Source organism: Pieris brassicae, chromosome 2 (assembly GCF_905147105.1).
Source record: "Pieris brassicae chromosome 2, ilPieBrab1.1, whole genome shotgun sequence".
In the NCBI taxonomy this organism is placed as follows: Eukaryota; Metazoa; Arthropoda; class Insecta; order Lepidoptera; family Pieridae; genus Pieris; species Pieris brassicae.
In genome coordinates this window covers 13696786-13721168 of record NC_059666.1, presented here as the reverse complement: position 1 = coordinate 13721168, position 24383 = coordinate 13696786, and the positions used below count along the sequence as shown (strand labels likewise).

Here is a 24383-nt window from a genome sequence, read left to right as displayed (position 1 = left end):
CTCTCTATAATTGAGAGTGTCCATGAGCACTTAACATCAGATGAGCCTCCTGCCCGTTTATCCCTGTTCTATAAAAAAGATATTGAAAAAAAGGATTATTCAGACGAATCATTTCCTTGCTGAGGGGTGCATATTTAATGTGATGCAGTCATTTGAAAACTAGAAACGATTTCTCAAAGAACTTACTTAGCGTTTGATGATGCGAGGTAGGCCTAGGCCGTATATTGAAACCCCGGGATTTTGTAATACATGAAGCCGGCATGTATTGATCTTAAAAAAAATTGTCTGAATAATATAAAATCACGTGAATCGATAACCTTTTCCTTCAGTATTTTAAAGTCTGTTAAAAGTTAAGATAATTAAATAAGTTATCACGTTTTTTTCATATTGTATTCAGACAAATCCTTAACATAAGAAAAGTTCATAAAGACTATGTATTTGTAATTAAACCCGAATCCTATTTGTGAAACACTATGGGGTTTTATAGATAATAATGTCGTTTATTTTATGAAGCTCTCAAAGAACTCGTCGCAAGCGTCTGGCAAATAAAAGATACCATAAACTTAATGTTGGACAAACAGACGGATAAATATAATGTCATGATGGCAATTTGTGGAATAACCATATAATTATAATTTTTGTTATATAATAAAAAATATTATTGAGATTATACACTATGTACACAATCAGTGTATACATAATATATACTTTACAATACCAGTGAAATATACAGTTGTATTGCTCAAGTATAAGGTACAACAATATCAAATCTAGTACAATTATTTTCGGGTAATAAAGTTGCGCTATGGAATAAAAGGTTTTGTATAAGAAATCTTTTCATTTAGGAGATACACCACACCACGGGCCTAGCGAGAAGATTGAACTATTAGTGGTTAGTGAAAAAATAGAATACAAGATCAGAATGTCTTCCCTTTAATAGTAGTGTTATTGGACGCTGTCTTATGTTAAATATCCTTATTATTAAATAAGTTAGTAAAGACACATGTATTAAAAAAAAATATTAGGAGATTCTAATAACCAAATAGTAGCTAAAAGCAGTATAGAAAACCTATCGGTGATAGTAGAGTAATTTGTGGCAGCCATGTGCTTTATGCCAACTTCATTCCAAAATTCACTGTTTGCAGGCATTCGCTTTTTGCTTACTTTGTTTTATTATGATATAATCGCTATTTTCGTAGCTAAAATGAGCTCATTCAAGAATACAGTAGAAACTGTATTGTATAGTCTAGTAAATTAAGTAATAATATTCCGTGTGTGCCACGAGCTATGATGATGTGTGTCACATATCACTAAACTTCACCTCGGTGTATATACTCTTTTTTTATGTAATAGGAGGCAAACGGGCAGGAGGCTCACCTGATGACAAGTGATACCGCCGTCCATAGACACTCACATTGCCAGAGGGCTCGCAAGTGCATGGCCGTGTTCTAAAATACACATGTTTAAGCAAAGATTAATTCGCTTTATATTTTGTGATAACTACTCACAAGAGTATTTAGTGTATATATATATTGATGTGTAAACTTAAACACAAAAAAAATGCTAAAAATAATTAATTTTTAGGTAAAGGTTAAAAAAGTACTCATAAACTTATGCCGCATGTTACTTGGAACTAAATAAGACGCTCAGTTCAGTTGATAGCAAATATGTCATATAGTCCAATTGCCATACATAATTTACTCGAAAAAGAAAATACTGAAGATGTGATTAAACATTTATTGAGTATAAATAAAAAGCAATATTTTAACCAGAACTAAGGAAAGAGTAACAAAAATCATGAAGTATTCAAGAAACTCAGTAGTACTAAATATATTCCTTAAAGCTACGAATTATCTCGAAAAAATATACATTCTAAAGTTGTACAAATCTACCACCGATTCGGAAAAGGAGCTACTAAGAAGAATCGGCAAGAAACTTAGTGCTACCATCAATACTTCGTTTTAACTATTTCCTTATATTAATTGTGCATATCTACATTCTATGCATTATGACTCACTTTCTATGACTTGCTCTGAAGCTTGCGAGCAAAACACGTCCATCTTTCTCAAGAACTATGCCACTGCCATTGGCATCTGTAAATGATATTATTCTTGAATCACCTTCTTGGCCAATCGATACCATATAACTACTTGAAGGCGATCTAATAGTGCTATTAGCTTGGTCTACATAAGCAGTAAGTGGCTCGGTACTATGTTTATAAATATGATAGGCAGCGGAAGCTCTTCCGCCAAATTTTATATGTAATGAACGAATTTCTTCTACTAGTTTCTCATCAGGTAGTCCCTTTGGTACAACTTGCACTCCAACCATGTCATTGTCATCTACTATTTTCATGAAATCATTCAACTTTTGCTTTAGCTCTGTTGTGTTATGAAAAGTTTTCTCTTTTGCTTGTTGACCTGAAAATATTGATTAAAATTAATTTTGTACATACACATTAATTACATATTGACATAATGGTAGTATAAATAAAGGTAAATACATACGCAACCAGACAGCCTTCTTCGCATTGTGTGGTAGTTTTATAGTACCATTGCGAAGGCTTGCTTCAATGTTTGCGGATGTTTCATCAACGTATGTCATTGCAAATTCACTGTATGCCACCATTTCACTTACATTCTTAGGGTTCACCTCAGACACAAACTTCATCATTTCATTCATATACACGTCAGCTTTCATCATATTTACTTCAGTTTTAAATGTGTACAATCTGTCTTTTTCGTGTGGTAAAAGATTTTCTTTGAGTATATTTATTAAATTTTCTTGAGTAACTGATCCGCGGGCCCATTCTAAACTTTCTTTTCTATGTACGTCAAAACGCAACCTGTATTGACGGACACATAATTTTACAACATCAGAAGGTAATTTTGAGCTAGTGACGCTATCCTCTGGTTTTAGCTCGCCAATCATTTTGAACATCGATTCACGTGAGTCAGTAGGTATTGACTGTAGCTTTCTTAAACTAATTTGTATTTGACCATTTAATGTAATTGTTGAATGGCCCGTTTTACTGACTGCAGTTACTGGACATACAGTAAACAACCCATGATCCTGAAATGATATTAACTCTCGAATTGACCACTGATCCATGGAGCTTGTATCTACTTTACTTAAATATTCACCGACAAATCTAAATAAGGGCGACGACAATTCCAGAATTTCTGTAATTTTGATAGGTGGAGCGTTACCTATTATAATACTGCCGTTGATTAATTTAATATCGCCCCAAGAAGGTGAAAGGGTATACCTTTGCCAAAGTTTCAAAACTAACTCAAGTGTACTTTCCCTGTTTAAATGAGATGCTTGAGAAAACCGCTGCAAACCAGAAAAGAGTCGCAAATCGTCATGTAGATAATTACGCAAACTTAAAAAGGCCACGATTTGTTCAGGATTAAGTCTCGCTACGTTCTCATAGTAATGCATACCATCTATAATTAGATGAGCGAATTCACTTGTAGAAATATTTGACCTGTGAGCAGTATGAAATAAATGAATTAGATTTTCGTCATTATGCACTCTACTTCTAACTTCTGCAAATTCATCTCGTGCAGTTGGAGGTAATTCTTGAGCTATACGAGCAAACGCTTGATTATGAGCCTCTTGCATAATAACACTTGCTCTTTTAAATGTAAAGGAACCCTTGGTCCAGAATGCTAAAAGGGCTAGATTAAGTAAAATTTCACCTGCACTCATTTCCTTAATATGCTGAATTAAATAAACTGTGTTGTTAATAATGGCTACAGAGCTAAGGGTTAGGCTAATGCCATTAACTATATTTGTGAAAACTTTTTGCGCGTTTGATAGTTCTATTAAACGAGCTGCGACCGCTGAAACTCTCATACTGACACCCATAGCCCCAAAACCAGTTATGTTAGCGGCGACACCTAACCATAACATTCGAGCTGTTTCATCCTTGAAGGGATCAATTGTTTGTCCATGATCACCTCTATCAACTAATTCAGTAACTGCTCTGGAAGTACCCCATATAGCACTTGCACCACCTGCTACTATGAAAAATGGTGCAAACGGACCTGATAGGACAATTAATCCTACAGCTGAGCCAATTCCTATCACTCCAGCAGCAGTATCAACGCCTTCTATAACTTGATTGTCTACTCCAGCAACGGGTGTATCATAAGGCGGCGTAACAGCAGTATGCTTCCCATTAGATACTAACTTGAGTTCTTTGGGGTATATTATTTTACATGGTGGTAGTTTATTATTGTGGTCCCAATCATAAAAGCTGCTGTAATATCTTCCTATATTGTCAACATAGTAAATAGTTGAGTTTCGATAGCGTTGTACTTTAAATATCGGTATTTCATATAGTTTATTGTTAAAATAGAGCTCAATGGGAATCACTGTGATAAAATTGGTCTCATCGCCATTGCAACAATCTTTAATTGTTTCTATAATAATGTTTATGGCTTCGCGAGCAGTTCCTTCGAAAAAGCATAAATTCGCACTTTCTGCCTGTCGTAATTCGGATTCCGACCAAGTAGTTGGATCGCTAAGAGGTAATCCCAACGCTATACCTATTGTATTTGCAAGGGCTGTACCTCCAAGAAGTTGTGGTTCATTTCCTTTACCATCTCCTCCTCTGTGGAGGTACTTATCAATATTATCTGTAGCTTTGGAAACCCAATTATATTCAGTAACGTCCATCTTCAGCAAATAATATATATATCAAAATATGTATGAGAGCTTTAAAACCACCACCAGTGTTCTGATGATAAATTTGAGCTTTTTGAAATAAAATCGGGTCGGTGTCCTGTCGTCTCCTTCCGCTTTGTTTAAGTCTTGCAATACTTTATCAAAATTTGTGTTTATTCCTTCAAATCCTTTGAAAAGAACGTCAATACCAGATCTAACTTGGCAAATATCATCAGATGACCCGACAAGGTCAAAGTCAATGCGATAATTTGGATAAAGCGATATTAAAGTTTCTATCCAATCAGCGTTTCTTTCAATTTGCGAGCAGATATTGGACGTTACGTCAAATTTTCTTATTTCTGAGTATTGCCAATTAATGCTGCGCCCAATTTCAAACAATTCCTTAAAAATATCTTCTCCAACAAGGAACCAGGCGTTAAGACGCCGGCCTTTTATTTCTTTGGGTGCCTGTTCAAATTTAGTAAGGTGTTCTGCTAAGGAAGACAGATGCTTTCTGCAATTATCTGATCCCATAACCTACGAATTAATGTAATATTATTAATCATATAATTAGAAAGGGTATTTTGTATAATGTTTAATAATAAATGTAAATTTCATTAAAATTAACAGTTACAATAAAGTTATATCCAATTCTGAAGCAATCCATAGTAAAAATAAAATTAAATAATTATGTGGCTCTGGTGGCAGTGTACCCTTAAAGCTGGCAGTATTACCAGGCCTCAGGCCTAAATCTTTAATTAGCGCCTGTGTACTTGAACTCCACGTCCTAATAGTATCTCCTCGAAAAGGCATAAAATCAGAGTTGGGAGAACGACTCTTGTATGTTTAATGTTTAATTAGTTTAAATTAAATTATTATAAGATTATACACGTAATTATAGACTTCCTCCAATATTTTAGAGGTATTTTTTAATTAATTAATTTCTAATAAATAAAAAGTATAAGTCATGTTATTTTTAACGAAGATTTTATATTAAATCCCGTCGATGGGTAAATAATAGCATTCACTGGTAGACAAATTATAATAACCTATTATTTTTATCTTGAACGATTTCTAAACTACTTGAATTTATATTAAAATAGATCTTTACTTGTGTGGGTACTTACCGACAAATTATCTAGAAACCGCTGTGCAACCTTTTATTACTTATTTTACACATTAGTGAAATGTATTAATTATTTCAATATATATATATATATATTGCAGGGTTACGACAACACAGGAAATGTTATCAAAGTTTGCGGTAGTTGATATATTTTCCAATATAGTATGATCAAAAATGCATTTAAAATTAGCGAAATGACAAATGGTGCTCTTGCAAAATACATTAGACCTTATTAGGTCTAAGTATTCTATTGCATACTTTAATATTTAGTAGAAATTATGCAACTAAATATTAAAGGTTAAAGTCTTAACCAAAACACTCATCTTTTCATCATTCGAACTGAATTTTAGGTCAAATAGTGTAATTAGACTAATCAAGTATTCATTCATATGGAGAAAAGTTTAGTAAAATAATTAGTAAATAGGCAAGTGTAATATTAACGAAATATTTATAATCAATATAATATTATTGACTAAATAATAAATAGCTTTTCTAACTTAAAATTAACTCTAAATAATCTGCAAACACATAAATATGAATATTGTTTTATAAATGTTAAACTGCAAATTGAGAGTATATTTTATTTAGTAAAGTTCACCAAAACATAATTCTGAATATTTAAATAATAACAAATAAACAATAACCAACCTTAAAATGTAATTACTAAAATATAAATAAAGGCAAATTTAAGCAAGATACTAGCAGCGTTCCCCTTTGAATAGCTAGACTAGATCTTCGTCCGAAGAAGCTGCCTCCTGACTAACCTTTATGCTATTTCCTAAAAAAAAACAAATTCTCATATAGATCAATTTAGTAACGTCATATTCCGTAGTAATATTAGGTCCTTACATATGAAATTGGCGTTTTGTATGAGAGGAACAAAAAGTCATATATTTTTAAATATAATATATTTAATTAATCAAAGTATGAACCATTGTTTTCTATACACTTTTGCCATCTCGTAGGTAGTTCATTGATCCCTTTACTAAAAAAAACAGTCGGACGGGAATCAATAAAATCTGTGAAGGCGATTTGGACTGCCCCATCAGAGTTAAATTTTTTCCTTTGCAAGAAGTTGTCCAAATTTCGAAAAAAATGGTAATCTGTTGGAGCAAGGTCCGGGAAGTACGGAGGATGTCTTAGACATTCCAATTGAAGCTCTTCTAATTTGGTAGCCGTCCGTTGTGCAGTGTGTGGTCTAGCGTTGTCGTGTAGTAGCAGTGGCGTGGAGCGATTGACCAGCCTAGGTGGTTTAGCCGCTAGCTTTTCCATCGTGGTTTGCAATTGCTGACAATAGACATCAGCCGTAATAGTCTGGCCAGATTTGAGAAAACTGCAATGAACAATACCGGCACTAGTCCACCAAACGCTTACAAGTAACTTTTTTGGGGTTAATTTTCGCTTGGGGCAGGATTTGGCTGGCTGGCCAGGATCCAACCATTGCGCTGAGCGCTTCCGATTTTCGAAAAGAATCCATTTTTCATCACAGGTGATTCATCACATTCAATGATTCGGTTTAAAATACCTTCATTATTGTGCCGGTTCAGTAATGTAACGCAGCAGTCGACGCGCGTTTGCCGGTTTGCTTCAGTCAATTCGTGAGATACCCACCTTTCAAGCTTTTTAATATTTCCAATTTGCTTCAAGTGAATTAAAACAGTTTTATCACTAACACCGCAGCCTGCAGCTAACTCGCGCGCGTGGTTTGCGATGGATCCGCTTCCACAATAGCTTTCAATACTTCATTATCAACTTGGGTCTCAGGCCGTCCACGGGGCTTGTTCTGCAGGTCAAAATTTCCAGAACGAAAACGTTGGAACCAAAAACTTACTGTGTTTTCTTTTGCAACATGACCGCCATACACATCATTCACCCTTCGAGTCGTTTCCGCAGCACTAGTGCCACGGCGGAACTGGTACTCGTAAATAATGCGATACTTTAAGTTTTCCATTTTGTAAAATGAGTGACGCAAACAGAAAAAAACAAATGAATGACGGTCATCGAAGCACAAATAGCTGTACAAATTTGAATTTGGAATTCCTTACCAAAGAGGAGAACATCGTGATTAAAGTAACCAGTACGAAATACGCCAATTTCATATGTAATATATAATAATCATTGAAAACCAAATTATTTTTTGTCGATTTTTTGACATGACGTTACGACATCACGAAAATTCAATCGCAATTGAATTCACTTTGGTAGCCGAAATTTAAACATACAGTGTTTAAAAATATAATAAATTAATTCTCAATAGTAAATAGTCACATAATGCATGTTGTAACATCAATGCGACCTACCTGAGCTTTTGTAAAAAATATTCTACATATTTTTAGAAACGAATATTTTTATTTTATATAGCTTATTTTCAAATAATTTAATAACACATGTACATAACTAACCTACTCTAAATCTCGTTAAGTGAATGTAATTCTTTGAGAAATAAAGTATCTTTGAAGCGATTTTACATTTTTAGTGATTAGACAGGAAACCACAGCCGAGGAAAAAGATAACACAACGTGTGAAAAATTATTTCTCAATAGCTATTCTTAAAGTTCACTCATAATGACAAGACAGTGTATTTTATATAAACTAGTATACGTGTCAATTTTAATATATTAAAAACAGTAACCATTGGAATGGTAAAAACGAAACTTAAACACAAACATGCAAATATTACACATACCAGTATAGAAGGATTTGTGTTGGAAATTATGAACCATATACAGTGATTTTAGTATTTCTTAGCATATAGGTATGCAGTGTGGTACTTTGCAGACCAAGTACAGCATCTATTCCATGATTAATTTTACTGGCTTGACAAAAGCTGTCAATCTTTAGGTCAAAGGAGTTGTCAAATTCTTTTCACGTAGGAGTAAATATTTGGGTAAATAAAAAGAATTTATTAGTGCACAGACAGGATTCTTTTGGTATATCATATTATATATTTATTATCGCTATACAATGCATCATATTTGCACAATATTCTTCTTCTTTTGGTGCCTCTCCATTACTGGAGGTTGGGCGTCAGTCTCGTGAAGCGTGATTTGTCCTGTGCCAGATGCAGCGAAAGAACATGATATTATTATGAATAGTGGTAATGTTTCTGAAAAAAAAATACTTCTAATATGTATTCTTTATAAGCATCAAGTCGCTATTAAATTGTGTGAACACACGCTAATTGTATTGTCTTACTTTGTGATAAATTAAAAATATAATTTTGCCACGTTATTTTATGTTTATAAATATTATCAAAATGAAGACTCTACAATTTGTCTATACTTTTCCCACTTATTACTAAATGTTTTTACTCTCAAAAGTACAAATACCTTAGTAAATATTCACACTGCGTCTTTAACAACCTACCCAAAATAATTTGTACATAATTAAAGAATATCGCAATATGACCAATTTATTAAAAGTATCACGCGCATTGATATCGTACTGTGTATAAAATAGCTAGTATATGATGAATCTCCTTAAACGGGGACAGTTAAAAGGTGTTTAAAATTTGTTCCAATTTTAATAAAATCGCACTTTAATTTGAAGCTCTCTGATAGCAGCATACAATGTTAGGTCAACATGTTTGAAAATAAACGAGCTACCATTAATATTAATTAATCAGTTGCCATTACGCGATTTCTCTCAGCTACCAACAATCTAATTGCCTTGAATCGCCTGAACAGTTCTTAAATTAAATTAAGAAGCCTATCAAGTTTCTAACAAAACCAAATGACCGATTGGTCCATTGGTTTAGGAGTTACGATGCCTTAGAAACGTCAAACTTCTAAAACTACTCTGTTTGGACGTCAGTAGCTTATAAATTTGACAAAAGAAGTATATAATACCAAGAATTTTCATATGAAAACGTACGTAGATATATTGTAATATTAACTATAAATAACGGCAAAGACTGAGCGATGCTTGAATGGTATGGCATCATTATTTTACTACCGGTGGTAAAGCCAGAAAACTGGATAACTATGATTAGGTACATATAATACCGGAGCCGTAAAAGTTAAATATGCATTCTCATATCCCAATTACTACTGTTCTCCCAAAGTAATCTCAAAGCAAAGGCGAAAGGGCATTTTTATTTATCGCTCTGACTATTTTCATATAAAAGTTGGCTCTTAAACATGACCTTGTTTTCGTCATAAAATTACTAGTTACTATTCAGGTATAGGAACAAGAAATGAACTGTAAAATAAAACATATCCGCTTAACAGTTCTGCCCAATTTTTGTTAGAAAAGAAGGGCTAACAAGTTTACGGGACATACAAAAGGGCAGTCTCTGAATTAATCCCCATGAATTTCCGGCCGTTCAAGCCTTTCAAAATTTGATATAATGTTTGTCTTATCAGTTAAAGGCTTTAGATTTGACATTATTATACTAATTGAAGTTTTTATGTAATTCATTGTAGCTACAGACAAATAAGGAATAATGAAAAATTTCAGTCAGAGATATTCGAAATTAACTTGAATAAAAGTTTAGACTAACACAAAACTATTTTTCTCTTCCACGTTAAAACGATGCTTACATTAACTACATATTAGTCTTAGGAAAGGCTAGATCGTAATGTTCCATCACGTCTTAGTAAAGTACACATGTACTATGTATACTTGGTCAATTCGTTGGTAAGGGTAGGGAACATACACGAAACGATTGTGGTCTGATTTCAAAAAAATTCCGCAGTGTGTTATATATTGTTAAATGTGCGAGAAAAAGATCTAGACAGTGGTGTAAAAATTAAAAAAAGATAATGAAAAAGTGGAAAAAACAGACACAAAAATAGTTTTTCAACATTTATTTGAAAACTAAAGCTATATTTTTTTATAAATATTCCTAATGAACTTTTAATGCCCCACTTGGGTTTAAAATTCCTGAAATCGGGAAGCTATCCCGACTTTCCCGGAAAACGGTGGTATTACGGGATATAAATCGATTAAGACCCATTTAAAAGAAATCGAAGAAGAAACCAGGGAGCAAATCAGTGCGTCAAGGTGCTTTTATTGACACTTATCTTGAGAATAAGGATCCAGACCCAGTACAACCGGACCCCTTCCCTCGGGAACACTGGGAGCAGGGAGACATGTATCAAAAATTCGCCATCTTCAGGCCATTGGTGCCACATCGGCATTATCAAGTCTGTTTTATAAATTGTATTGGACGGAGCCCTGGATAAATCTACACTCGCAAGACCCTGATGTGACGATCTCAGGGATACCTCGCAATTTTTGGAAAAACAACAAACCACTCCTCCAGGATGACAGGAGGATTAAATACCTTAACCGGGATAGCTCGGTAATGGTGAGTCCTGGCGCAATTTCAGGGCCGGATCTAGTCTGTTCGTCTGGTTGTCCACTTCGGGGATTTTATTGTTCCTGACTCCCAAGCTCCCAAGCTCGAAGGTGGGTGCGATATTAGAATTAATTTGACATAGTTATTAAAATTAACTGATTCTCATATACTAAGCTAGACATAAGATAATTGTTGTGATTTAGCCTTGACTGCGATATTGTGTTTTTTCATAAGTACAACTGAGGTTTACCTTTTTGGGTAGCCCCACTAGTTTTAAGTATCATTGCAACTAATTATTTATTTAGTTATTTTAAACAATTTTTAATAAAACCATAGAAGCAGCCGCACTCCAACAAAGTGCTCTTCTTCAGTTAGATTTCACTAGAACACTAAAAGGTGAGATTAAGACAGCATTCATCACAGTGGTGAAAAGACTAGAGTAAGGAACGGTTGGGAAGATAGTAAAAGGTTGTAAAACGTAAGAGGAAAGGAAAAAAGTGAAAATCTGTCAAGAGAAAGGAAAGGAACGACTTACAATTAAAGCAGTAAACAACAAAAACCCCCTCGTAAAAATAAAAAAGGTCCTGCGATAATTATAATAATATAGAAGACATAAAACAAGCTTTGAAAACGCAGAATAAAGGATTGACAAATTCTGCGCAATAAATAGCACAAGAGACTCACCTCACTCGACTCACCCATAAATATCATGACGATATTTTCAGAGTAGTTGTCGCCCTTCCCGGCGGAAGACGCCAACCCGTTAAGTTAATAATGTCCCTTTTTAAGAAAGGGGAGACTTCGACACTCCTCTGCTGCTTAGCTAAGCTAACCGAGTAGCTACTCGGTCACATATCAGAATGAATGACGTGCCCGATAGGCTAGGATGTAGGGGTCCCTAGTTATATAAAAAAAACTATGTATACTATGTTATTATATCATAAGAATATTCAGCACATCAAGCCTATTGTAAATGTATAAACTTAAATACAAAAATATATAAGTCCAGGTAAAGGTACAGGTTGATTTAAAAAAAGTACTCATAAATGAAATAAGACGCTCAGTTCAGTTGATAGTAAATATGTCAGATAGTCCGAGTGCCATACATAATTTAATTGAAAAAGAAAAGACGAAACATGCGATTAAACATTTATTAAATATAAATGAAAATCAATAACTTAAACAGAACTAAGAAAAGATTAACGAAAGTCATGTACAATAATAATATTCAAGAAACTTTTTCACGTTTAAGTTAATACATATTCTTAATGCTAAGGTAATAAAAGATATACATTCTAATGTTGTACAAATCTACCACCGATTCGGAAAAGGAGCTACTAAGAAGAATCGGCAAGAAACTTAGTGCTACCATCAATACTTCGTTTTAACTATTTCCTTATATTAATTGTGCATATCTACATTCTATGCATTATGACTCACTTTCTATGACTTGCTCTGAAGCTTGCGAGCAAAACACGTCCATCTTTCTCAAGAACTATGCCACTGCCATTGGCATCTGTAAATGATATTATTCTTGAATCACCTTCTTGGCCAATCGATACCATATAACTACTTGAAGGCGATCTAATAGTGCTATTAGCTTGGTCTACATAAGCAGTAAGTGGCTCGGTACTATGTTTATAAATATGATAGGCAGCGGAAGCTCTTCCGCCAAATTTTATCTGTAATGAACGAATTTCTTCTACTAGTTTCTCATCAGGTAGTCCCTTTGGTACAACTTGCACTCCAACCATGTCATTGTCATCTACTATTTTCATGAAATCATTCAACTTTTGCTTTAGCTCTGTTGTGTTATGAAAAGTTTTCTCTTTTGCTTGTTGACCTGAAAATATTGATTAAAATTAATTTTGTACATACACATTAATTACATATTGACATAATGGTAGTATAAATAAAGGTAAATACATACGCAACCAGACAGTCTTCTTCGCATTGTGTGGTAGTTTTATAGTACCATTGCGAAGGCTTGCTTCAATGTTTGCGGATGTTTCATCAACGTATGTCATTGCAAATTCACTGTATGCCACCATTTCACTTACATTCTTAGGGTTCACCTCAGACACAAACTTCATCATTTCATTCATATACACGTCAGCTTTCATCATATTTACTTCAGTTTTAAATGTGTATAATCTGTCCTTTTCGTGTGGTAAAAGATTTTCTTTGAGTATATTTATTAAATTTTCTTGAGTAACTGATCCGCGGGCCCATTCTAAACTTTCTTTTCTATGTACGTCAAAACGCAACCTGTATTGACGGACACATAATTTTACAACATCAGAAGGTAATTTTGAGCTAGTGACGGTATCCTCTGGTTTTAGCTCGCCAATCATTTTGAACATCGATTCACGTGAGTCAGTAGGTATTGACTGTAGCTTTCTTAAACTAATTTGTATTTGACCATTTAATGTAATTGTTGAATGGCCCGTTTTACTGACTGCAGTTACTGGACATACAGTAAACAAACCATGATCCTGAAATGATATTAACTCTCGAATTGACCACTGATCCATGGAGCTTGTATCTACTTTAATTAAATGTTCACCGACAAATCTAATGAGGGACGACGACAATTGAGGCATTTCAGTTATTTTGATAGGTGGAGCGTTACCCAGTACAATACTGCTGTCGATTAATTTAGTATCGCCCCGAGAAGGTGAACTGGTATACCTTTGCCACAGTGTCAAAACTAACTCAAGTGTACTGTCCCTGTCTAAATTAGATGCTTGAGAAAACCGCTGTAAACCAGAAAGGAGTCGCAAATCGTCTTGAAGATAATTACGCAAACTTAAAAAGGCCTCGATTTGTTCAGGATTAAGTCTCGCTACGTTATCATAGAAATGCAAACCATCTATCATTAGATGAGAGAATTCACTTGTAGAAATATTTGACCTGTGAGCAGTATGAAATAAATGAAGTAAATTTTCGTCATTCTCCACTCTACTTCTAACTTCTGCAAATTCAGCTCTTGAGCTTGGAGGTAATTCTTGAGCTATACGAGCAAACGCTTGATTATGAGCCTCTTTTATAATAACACTTGCTCTTTTAAATGTAAAGGAACCCTTGGTCCAGAATGCTAAAAGGGCTAGATTAAGTAAAATTTCACCTGCACTCATTTCCTTAATATGCTGAATTAAGTAAACTGTGTTGTTAATAATCGCTACAGAGTTAAGAGTTAGGCTAACGCCATTAACTATATTTGTGAAAACTTTTAGTGCGTTTGATATTTGTATTCCACGAGCTGCGACCGCTGAAACTCTCATACTGACACCCATAGCCCCAAAACCAGCTATATTAGCGGCGACACCTAACCATAACATTCTCGCTGTTTCATCTTTAAAGGGATCAATCGTTTGTCCATGATCGCCTCTATCAACTAATTCAGAAACTGCTCTGGTAGTGCCCCATATAGCACTTGCTCCACCTGCTATTGCTAAAAACGGTGCAAATGGGCCTGATAGGATCATTAGTCCCACGGCTGAGCCAATTCCTATCACTCCAGCAGCAATATCAACGCCTTCAAGAACTTGATGATCTACTCTAGCAACTGGTGTATCATAAGGCGGCGTAACCGCAGTATGATTTCCATTAGATACTAACTCGAGTTCTTTGGGGTATATTATTTTACATGGTGGTAGTTTATTATTGTGGTCCCAATCATAAAAGCTGCTGTAATATCTTCCTATATTGTCAACATAGTAAATAGTTGAGTTTCGATAGCGTTGTACTTTAAATATCGGTATTTCATATAGTTTATTGTTAAAATAGAGCTCAATGGGAATCACTGTGATAAAATTGGTCTCATCGCCATTGCAACAATCTTTAATTGTTTCTATAATAATGTTTATGGCTTCGCGAGCAGTTCCTTCGAAAAAGCATAAATTCGCACTTTCTGCCTGTCGTAATTCGGATTCCGACCAAGTAGTTGGATCGCTAAGAGGTAATCCCAACGCTATACCTATTGTATTTGCAAGGGCTGTACCTCCAAGAAGTTGTGGTTCATTTCCTTTACCATCTCCTCCTCTGTGGAGGTACTTATCAATATTATCTGTAGCTTTGGAAACCCAATTATATTCAGTAACGTCCATCTTCAGCAAATAATATATATATCAAAATATGTATGAGAGCTTTAAAACCACCACCAGTGTTCTGATGATAAATTTGAGCTTTTTGAAATAAAATCGGGTCGGTGTCCTGTCTCTATCCACAGTTTTAGACACCTGTCAAACTCGTCAACTCCTTCCGCTTTGTTTAAGTCTTGCAATACTTTATCAAAATTTGTGTTTATTCCTTTAAATCCTTTGAAAAGAACGTCAATACCAGATCTAACTTGGCAAATATCATCAGATGACCCGACAAGGTCAAAGTCAATTCGATAATTTGGATAAAGCGATATTAAAGTTTCTATCCAATCAGCGTTTCTTTCAATTTGCGAGCAGATATTGGACGTTAAGTCAAATTTTCTTATTTCTGAGTATTGCCAATTAATGCTGCGCCCAATTTCAAACAATTCTTTAAAAATATCTTCTCCAACAAGGAACCAGGCGTTAAGACGCCGGCCTTTTATTTCTTTGGGTGCCTGTTCAAATTTAGTAAGGTGTTCTGCTAAGGAAGACAGATGCTTTCTGCAATTATCTGATCCCATAACCTACGAATTAATGTAATATTATTAATCATATAATTAGAAAGGGTATTTTGTATAATGTTTAATAATAAATGTAAATTTCATTAAAATTAACAGTTACAATAAAGTTATATCCAATTCTGAAGCAATCCATGGTAAAAATAAAATTAAATAATTATGTGGCTCTGGTGGTAGTGTACCCTTAATGCTGGCAGTATTACCAGGCCTCAGGCCTAAATCTTTAATTAGCGCCTGTGTACTTGAACTCCACGTCCTAATAGTATCTCCTCGAAAAGGCATAAAATCAGAGTTGGGAGAACGACTCTTGTATGTTTAATGTTTAATTAGTTTAAATTAAAATGAAGAAAAGATTATACACTCACCAATACTTTAAAGATGTTTTGTAAATTATTATAATAAATAAGTAGATTAAAATTATAAATAACTATTTTAGTTCTAAGCCTCAGATTTCTGTATCTGTTTCACGATCATTTGTCAATCTAATAGGCAAGTAGGTGATTAGCCTCCTATGCCTGACACACGCCGTTGACTTTTTGAGTCTTAGGCAAGCCGTTTCCCCGCGATATTTTCCTTCACCGTTTGAGTGAATGTTAATTGTTAAATGCGCATATAGAATTAAAGTCCATTTGTACACTGCCGGGGATCGAACCTACGATTTCAGGGACGACAGTCGCACGCCACTAGGCCAACACTGCTCTATATGTACATACATAAGTGGAATAAGTTATGTTATTTTAACAAAGATTTTTATAAAGATATCCCGTCGATGGGTAAGTATTATCATTAAATGGTAAAATAATTATAATAACCTAATATGTTTATATAAAACGACTTCAAAACTACTATAATTTATATAAAATTAGTTTTTTACTTGTGTGAGTACTTACCGACAAATTATTTAGAAACCGCTGTGCAACCTTTTAATACTTATTTTACACATTAGTAAAGTAAAACTTAGTAATTATTTGCATATTTCCAGATATATATAGTGCCTTGATACGATAACGCAGGAAACGTTATCAAAGTTTGCGGTAGTTTTTCACATACAATACGATCAAAAATGTATTTAAATTTAGCGTAATTATAAATGCACTTAAATACCTTGCATACATAATTTCAACTAAATATTAAATGTTTAGTAAAGTTATAAGTCTAATCTTCCATCTAATTTGACAAAAAAACTCAAATAGTGTAACCAGACTCATCAAGTTTTTATTCATAAGGAGAACAGTCTACTAAAATAATGACTAAATAGGAAAATTTAATATTAACAAATTTTCCATAATTGTTATAGTATCAATGACTATATATTAAATAGTTTTTCTAATTTAAACTTACCTCAAAATAATCGAAAAACACATGAACACATATATTCTTTTATAAACGTAAATTGCAAAGATTAATTATTAATTAATGTTAATAGAAATATAATCAATAAATAACCGTTTAAACTGCGTATTCTTATACCATAAAAATATTTTCCCATATATAAATTTAGTTACGTCATATTCCGTAGTAATCTGTATAAATCATTTAAAAACAGATTGTTTTTGACATGACGTTACGAATGAATTAACATCAGTAACCAAAATTTTAAAATACAGTGTTTATAGTATTGTTTTTTATTAACATAGCTTATACACATTTAAAGAAAACACTTTTTACCGTATTGAAGCTATGTATTTATTATAAACTTATAATTATTTTACATAATTTTAAATTTCTCCCATACATCATTTTAAGTCACCGTGACCAAACGTCGGGAGAAATTTAAAATTATGTAAAATAATTATAAGTTTATAATAATACATAGCTTCAATCCGATAAAAACGTGTTTTCTTTAAATACAGTGTTTAAAAATATATTACATTAATTTGCAATTTCAAGCGATTATACAGGAAACCACAGGAGCAAAAGATAACACAACGTGTGAAAAATTATTTTTCAATAGGTATTATTAAAGTTTTCCCAATAAGAACTCATTGTCATTGTGTCATTTTATATAAACTATCGATTCTCAACCATTTTATGTCGCGAGCCATTTTAAAGCCGCAAAGTAAAACAGTATGGTGACCTCGTCACTGTAAATTTATAATAATATTATGTACATAGTGCGCTATTTTTAACGAATCTTGTATTAATATATGTATATTATATTTGTAAGTGTATTTATTATTTTTCAACAGACTGAATTGTTATATATATACATTACATACTATACATAATATTACAACAATTTTAAATATTTTGGAAATAAATATAACCTAAGCATAATGTGGCAACAATGGTGAAAAAGAGCAAGAAAGTGATGGTCCAGTTGTATTTACGTTAATTCGTAACAAACTAACAAATGTTGTCTGTATAATATCAGTAAATAGATCTGTGTTGGAAATTATGTACGATATACAGCGATTTTAATTGTTTTAACTATCTATATAGTATGTGGTATTGATGAGAGCCAGTACAGCATGTGTTTCATTTTTAATTTTACTTTATTGTCTAAGGAGATGTCAATTTCTTAGGAACTTACACCTAACTTTGCTTACATAGAAATATTTAATTAGTGGACAGACAGGATTCTATATGTTTTATTATTGCTGCTATCATACAAATATATATATATATACAACGTATCAAGTTTGACTAATAATATTCTTCTTTTGGTGCTTGTCAATTACTGGAGGTAGGCCGTCAGTCTCATGAAGCGTGTCTTTTCCGCAGTCACAATCCGTCCACTTACACGTTACACGTTAACCACGTTTTTTTCTTTCTACCAATACGCTTGATTTTATCCATTATCATTAATTGAAGCAGGTGGTAGTGGTCATACTAATAAAAATAAGTATTGACTGATTTAAAAGAAGATGAGTTCTGGTGAGTGAGTGACATCACATCCTAATCATCAATCTAGGGCCACAGGGCGACGTAAAGATACACACAAATCAAATTAAAATACGGAGGCATGTAGGTGATTAACAAAGCCAATGGTTTAAGCGCAGAATATATGAAGTTGTTTTTTTAATTCACAAGCATTTCCTCATTGCGTGTATCCACTAACACGCATTGAATATTTCAATCCGATACAGAGGAATGACCGCAACCACGGTTGGAGTAACGCTAGTTGACAAGTCCGTTGCGGTAAAAAATACAAGCAATGTAAACGCCCTTCGTTTCATACAGCTAATTCAATACGAGATATTCTTCTGTACTATAAGAACCAAAAGATATAATCGGTTTTGTTAAATATCGAGAAATTTGTAATTTGAACGCTGTTAAATTGTTGTCGCAATTACAATTAACACCGCTACGGAGTTTATATATTTTATGTTATTGTATTTGGATATTTCGGTAAATAAAAATACTTTTTAATTATTGTTTGTTTCAGTGAATCATATGAATAAGTGATAGTGAATGTTATTGTTAAGTGCTCATCTAAAGACGTGGAACAAATAGATCACAAGAACAGAGAGTAGAGACTATTTAAAAATTAGTGTTGAGTTTATATTTTCAAGAAATATTGGTTCCCAGTAAATTTTCTAAGTTATTTTCACCTTAAGAATCTTATTAGTGATCTAAGCCCTAAGTGTGGTTTGATCACTTCATCTAGCGCTAATGTTTCCGACGAAGGAAAAACTATAGAATGGCGCCTTGATTGCTCTTTAATGATTGAACTTTGTAAAGTACCGCTATTAGGAAGCCAGGTGAAATTGGTACGTCAATACGAGCTTTAAACAGACTGTCTGTTAAAGGGAAGGGAAAAAGGGAGAAAGTTTAATTTCTTTTCCTGCTTCGATGCTTCGAAAAATACACCTCAAATTCCGCCGATAAAAAATTTAGTAATTGGGACATATATTATATGATTACCGCTGTGATAAAATTTGTCGTGTTAAATTCTACTCTAAATAAAAAAATAAAAGTCTTATTTATTTATATAGATTGAGGCCTCCTTAGTAAGTGAAAGACTTGTAACAAGGAAATAATATCTACGATATAACATCCAAAATAAGTGTTAGGTTTTTTTCTTTAAACAAGACAAAATAAGACTTATTTTGCACTTTTTTTATATGTAAGATCTAACAACATCACGTCTACGTGGTAGAACTTAAAAAATGCGTGAATCATGTCCAGAACACTAATTACCTTACCTATTAAGGAAAATAATCTAGGAAACAGATATGGAAGGTATCTGAGGTGAAGATCAATACGATCGGACGACAGTTCAATTCATTAAAGGTTGTGGCAGAAAATCTGGACGTAATGGATAAGAAGGTAGTTAAACAAAATCAATATAGTGTCATCGTATTTATTGAAAAACAAAGAAATGTCAAAACTGCATGCAATATCTAACATGCATTTTAATCACTTTCAACATACATAATAAACAATTAAACTGACCATAATTTGAAATACTTTTATCTAATTTTATCACAGTATTTGATTTTTCGTTCGTTCGTTGATTGAGTAAGAAAATTAGACAAATATTTTCATTGAAGACATATTTGAGCAATAAATGCGTGAAAAAAATTCTTTACTATTGCATATTAGCTGATAAATAATTCTGCTTCTTGTAATCTCATATTTAAAATGGTCTAATTGATACATTTTATTATATTCATTAACTAGCAAATGGCTTATACAATTGGTATAATAAAAAACTGTAAAACAATATTATAAGTTGCGTTCGTTAAAAACGAATCTTATCGTAGCTAGTGCCGTCATTTTAGATTCGTCTCTTACGCGTCACTATTTATCTACTGTAATTAAAGCATGCACGAACCGGTTTTATACATTTTATACACTTACACTAATATTTACATTCAGTCGCATTTAGGAACATAATATATTACAAAAAGCTATATTTCAAAGTCGCCTAATTGAATCTAAATTTCGTGTAGTATCCAATTTCTGGCGCTAGTCGTATAACGCTGTCAAAAATCAATCAAATTTTAAAAATTCAAAACGAGATTATTTTTTAGAGATGTTTTAACAAATTTTCGGATTGTTTTATATACTAAAGGGGCAGGATGCTCACCTGTTGTTAAATGATAGCACCGCCCATAGACACTCACATAACCATAGGGCTTGCAAGTGCGTTGCCGGCCTTTAATTCAACAACAACATATTGAAAATACAGACTGGTACCTTGTGTCGTAAACCTTAAATCATTCTGAATATAACCTTTATGGTAGCTGACATCGTCTTCTCCAGTAAAAAGTTCAAGACTAATACTAGCCTATGTTATTTTTTACAAATAAAGAACTGTCAAAGTCACTATCACTTTTCACTAGTGTATTTTCTACACTAAGCGGCTTTCCTGCTATACATGCGTCGCTTGGTGTACATCTCCTGTAACAAGACATTCATTAAGTCACCAAATATATGTAGTTGACATTTCCATACATTTTTAGAACATTATAATCCCTCCTCAGAGACATGCATTAAATTAAAGTTACGGTAAGTATATATGAAGTGCGCATTTAACATTGGCTTAAAACCGGCTTGCCTTAGACCCGAACGGCGTGTGTCAGGCAAATCATGTGATGATTAACAAATGATTATGAAACAGATACAGAAATCTGCGGCCCACACCTAAAAAGGATATAGCGCCACTGATATTTTTAATTTACATGTAGTCCCAGTGTAATCAATAAAGGCCCGTATTAGATCCCAGAACCAAAAGACATACAATATTTATTAAATATCATAGGGATGTGAGCGATGTGTTTAACCATGAGTTAGAATTCCAAATTAAATTATGTATACGGTTTAAACATAATAATTATTGATAGAAGGATTCAGATCGATATAATTATATATTATAATTATAATCTTATAATTTTGAATGTTTTTAATCTCGATCGTGTTGAATTGAACAAAATTGGATCACATAACACAATTTTACAGAAAATAACTATCGGAAATTCACATTCATTTAACACAATCTGTTTATAGATTTTTTAAGTTAAAAATAATAAATAATAATAGATAAGGCAGATTAGACATTATTCCGACCAATTTTTTTTTATTAGTTTTAGGTATAAAAAGACATATGTGTAAAAGAGGATATAATAAAAAGTCCAAACGTGTTTAAGTGGAAAATTTGTTCAAGAGATAAGATTAGCCATTCCCAAAACGCATGCATATATGCATAATGTATTCACCTATTATGTACCCATTATGTACCTGACGGCATGTGCTGGGAATTTCTTATTGCTGAATAAGGCGGCGGCGCAGGCGTCGATCCAGGCTTTGCTGTATGCACGTGGTAACCTGCATAATAATTATCATGTTAGCGATTAATTTTATAAATGGGAGTTTAGATATATAAAAAATGTGTGCGTGTACTAGTGTACACACGTAAAAAGTGAAACTTCTTTATGACATTATTTTTCGAAAAATTATTTACTATATTGAACTTTATAGAAATTGGTTAAATAAGGTTAATTACAAATAAATGAATACAAATAATACAATTATTTAATTTTACTTTATTATTACTACTAAGATTATTACAGAATTTCATTAATTGTAATGGAATTATTACTACCATTGTTATCGTTATAATATATTTTTGTTATTAATGGCTTCGAATCTCTTCGGCACTAGAAAAAGATGGCGCGTAAAGGAACAATGTGACGCATAACCGAAAAATGTGACGGTAATTTTATTCCAACATCAATAAAGAAGTATCACTTTAATAAACTAACTGATACACTGAGTAGCGTTGACCTAGTAGATGTACAACCCCCCGGCTACCAAAGTGAATTTATTATTGTGCATAGTTTCATCATTTTATAAACAGAAGGCTGACTTGCCTATTAGAAAAAACGAATGATAAACCAGAATGTCTTAGTTTTAAAATGTTTGACGATGCATGATCTTGAGACATACGCGGCTGATCACCTACTTCTCTAGATCAAAGAAACATATAGCTAGTATAGTATGCTACGTAGTTATTAATATTATTTTAATAAGTGACTTAGAAAAGGATGTGTATATGTATACGATTCCCCACATAATGTATACTTTAATATTATAAGTAAAATATGTATGAATTTTCATTAGCATTTAAAGAGAAAAGACAACACGCCGACAAGCTCTATAGCGTCTTTCAAAAATTGTTTTGTCCTTTGGCAATCATCTTAAAGGGGATTTACAATTTCTATAATTATAATTTAAGCATGTTTCTGATTAAATACTAGGACAATATAAGTACAACAGTATGTAAGTTTAAGATTCCTTACCAATTGAACTATTTCTAAGATACGGGTTGCCGTAAGTGGCGGCGTACCGCAAATCTACCCCGGTTTTACCCGTCTGTGGGGGCACTGGCACTTGCGGACCTATAAATACATTATTAACATTTATATGGTGAATGATATATTCCGTAACATGTTACGAAATTGTATATATTCTTGAAGACGCATTCTTAAACATGTAGCATGAAGACTATCAATAATTAAAAATCATGCTAATAGCACAGATATCAAATCTATTACTATTGTAGTATTTTGAAGTATCAAATATATATAATCTATGTGCTCTGTGCTAAACTTATAGTACGGAAATTCCAACCGGATTTGAGCTTAAAATATGGTTTGAAAAATGAGTATCCATAGAGAAATTAACGTTTGTAACGTGTTGCAACACATCAAAAAATTAACTTTAGTAAAAGTTTGTATCGAAATATACTCCTCCCAGCTCCGTGGGTTATAAACTAATCTTCTAAATCCGATATAATTGTATAATAATAGTCTTTTGTTTTGTTTTGTGTCACCGTGACCACGCAGACTGAACAGTACGCGAAACGTCGGAAAAAAATTAAAATTAAGCTTTAATCCGTTCAAAAAGTGTTTTTCTTAATTGTATATTAATCTTTATAGCAAAGTGCCGCTCGGCGTTTTCCTAATTTTAAACAAAATTTGACAAGAAAAAAATGTATATATGAAATTCAAAAATGGAACGGGAAAAACATACCTTCCCCGCCGATGGGCAGTCCTAAATTATTGATAGCGTCCGTTACTTCCGGTTTAGGACGTTGCAATGAATTATTCTGGGATCCGTTGCCGTTTGACATCGGCAACGTTGATGCCGTGTCGATGCTGCGCGTCAGCGAGCCTTGTAGAGACCTGTATAAAAAGCCATAGCCTATCTTGCGTATTGTTTCAAATACAACTTGTATTACATGAGTTACATTTAAAATTACCAAAAGATCAAAAAAACAGGTGATCCACGAGGGGAGGGAGATTTAAGTTAATAAGATTTTGCTCAAATATCGTGATTTATTATTTCTGTATTATTAATATATATTAACAATTAAATACAAGATTTGGCAAGACTTTAAATTATCGCATTTTTGTGAGCAAGATTCCTTTTTATAATAAACTACCTGAGACACTAAGAAATGAAAAAAAGATACTTATATTTACAAACAAACTAAAAAAACTTCTTATACGTAAATGTTATTATAGCGTTAATGAGTACCTAGAAGATAAAAATATAGCTTAATTTCATGATTATTAATCCCTAAATATTCAAAATTAAATAAATAAAAAAAAATGTTATTCTATGAAATTGGTACTAGCCTGGAGTGTGAAGTTTTATGTGCTATTTTG

At 33.0% G+C, this 24383-nt stretch overlaps 2 protein-coding genes across 7 annotated transcripts in view; both read right to left on the bottom strand.

Annotated features, from left to right (window-relative positions):
- Positions 1 to 1856: 1856 nt before the first annotated feature.
- LOC123720181 lies at positions 1857 to 16726 on the bottom strand. Of its 2 annotated transcripts, XM_045676710.1 has the most exons (4): positions 16656 to 16726; positions 15266 to 15771; positions 2508 to 4740; positions 1857 to 2420 (listed from the first exon to the last, which is right to left on the bottom strand). In XM_045676710.1, exons 3-4 carry the CDS (start codon positions 4684 to 4686, stop codon positions 2014 to 2016), a joined length of 2586 nt encoding a protein of 861 aa, XP_045532666.1. In that variant the 5' UTR covers positions 4687 to 4740; positions 15266 to 15771; positions 16656 to 16726; the 3' UTR covers positions 1857 to 2013. The 2 variants fall into 2 exon arrangements, with proteins under 2 accessions (XP_045532666.1, XP_045532664.1); XM_045676708.1 differs by lacking the exons at positions 1857 to 2420; positions 2508 to 4740 and adding an exon at positions 12300 to 12945 and having other exon boundaries at positions 13033 to 15771.
- A 3331-nt stretch (positions 16727 to 20057) lies between these two features.
- The window catches only part of LOC123720420 (irregular chiasm C-roughest protein-like), a 55209-nt gene continuing 50883 nt past the window's right edge, over positions 20058 to 24383 (bottom strand). For 4 of the 5 annotated variants that reach the window (XM_045677016.1, XM_045677015.1, XM_045677018.1 and 1 more), the window contains exons 17-20: positions 23746 to 23897; positions 23013 to 23111; positions 21952 to 22038; positions 20058 to 21114 (exon numbers count right to left, since the gene is read on the bottom strand). In XM_045677016.1, coding sequence (XP_045532972.1) covers positions 21086 to 21114; positions 21952 to 22038; positions 23013 to 23111; positions 23746 to 23897 — 367 coding nt within the window. In that variant the 3' untranslated portion in view covers positions 20058 to 21085. Of the gene's footprint in view, positions 21115 to 21929; positions 22039 to 23012; positions 23112 to 23745; positions 23898 to 24383 lie in introns of all 5 variants that reach the window. The other variant, XM_045677019.1, reaches the window with a different exon arrangement.

Bases quoted from the DNA above. Each gene is read 5' to 3' on its own strand.
- LOC123720181 (XM_045676710.1), bottom strand. From the start codon at position 4,686: ATGGACGTTACTGAATATAATTGGGTTTCCAAAGCTACAGATAATATT. The intron at 2,421-2,507 runs GTATGTATTTAC...CAATATTTTCAG, and splicing joins GAAGAAGGCTGTCTGGTTGC to GTCAACAAGCAAAAGAGAAA.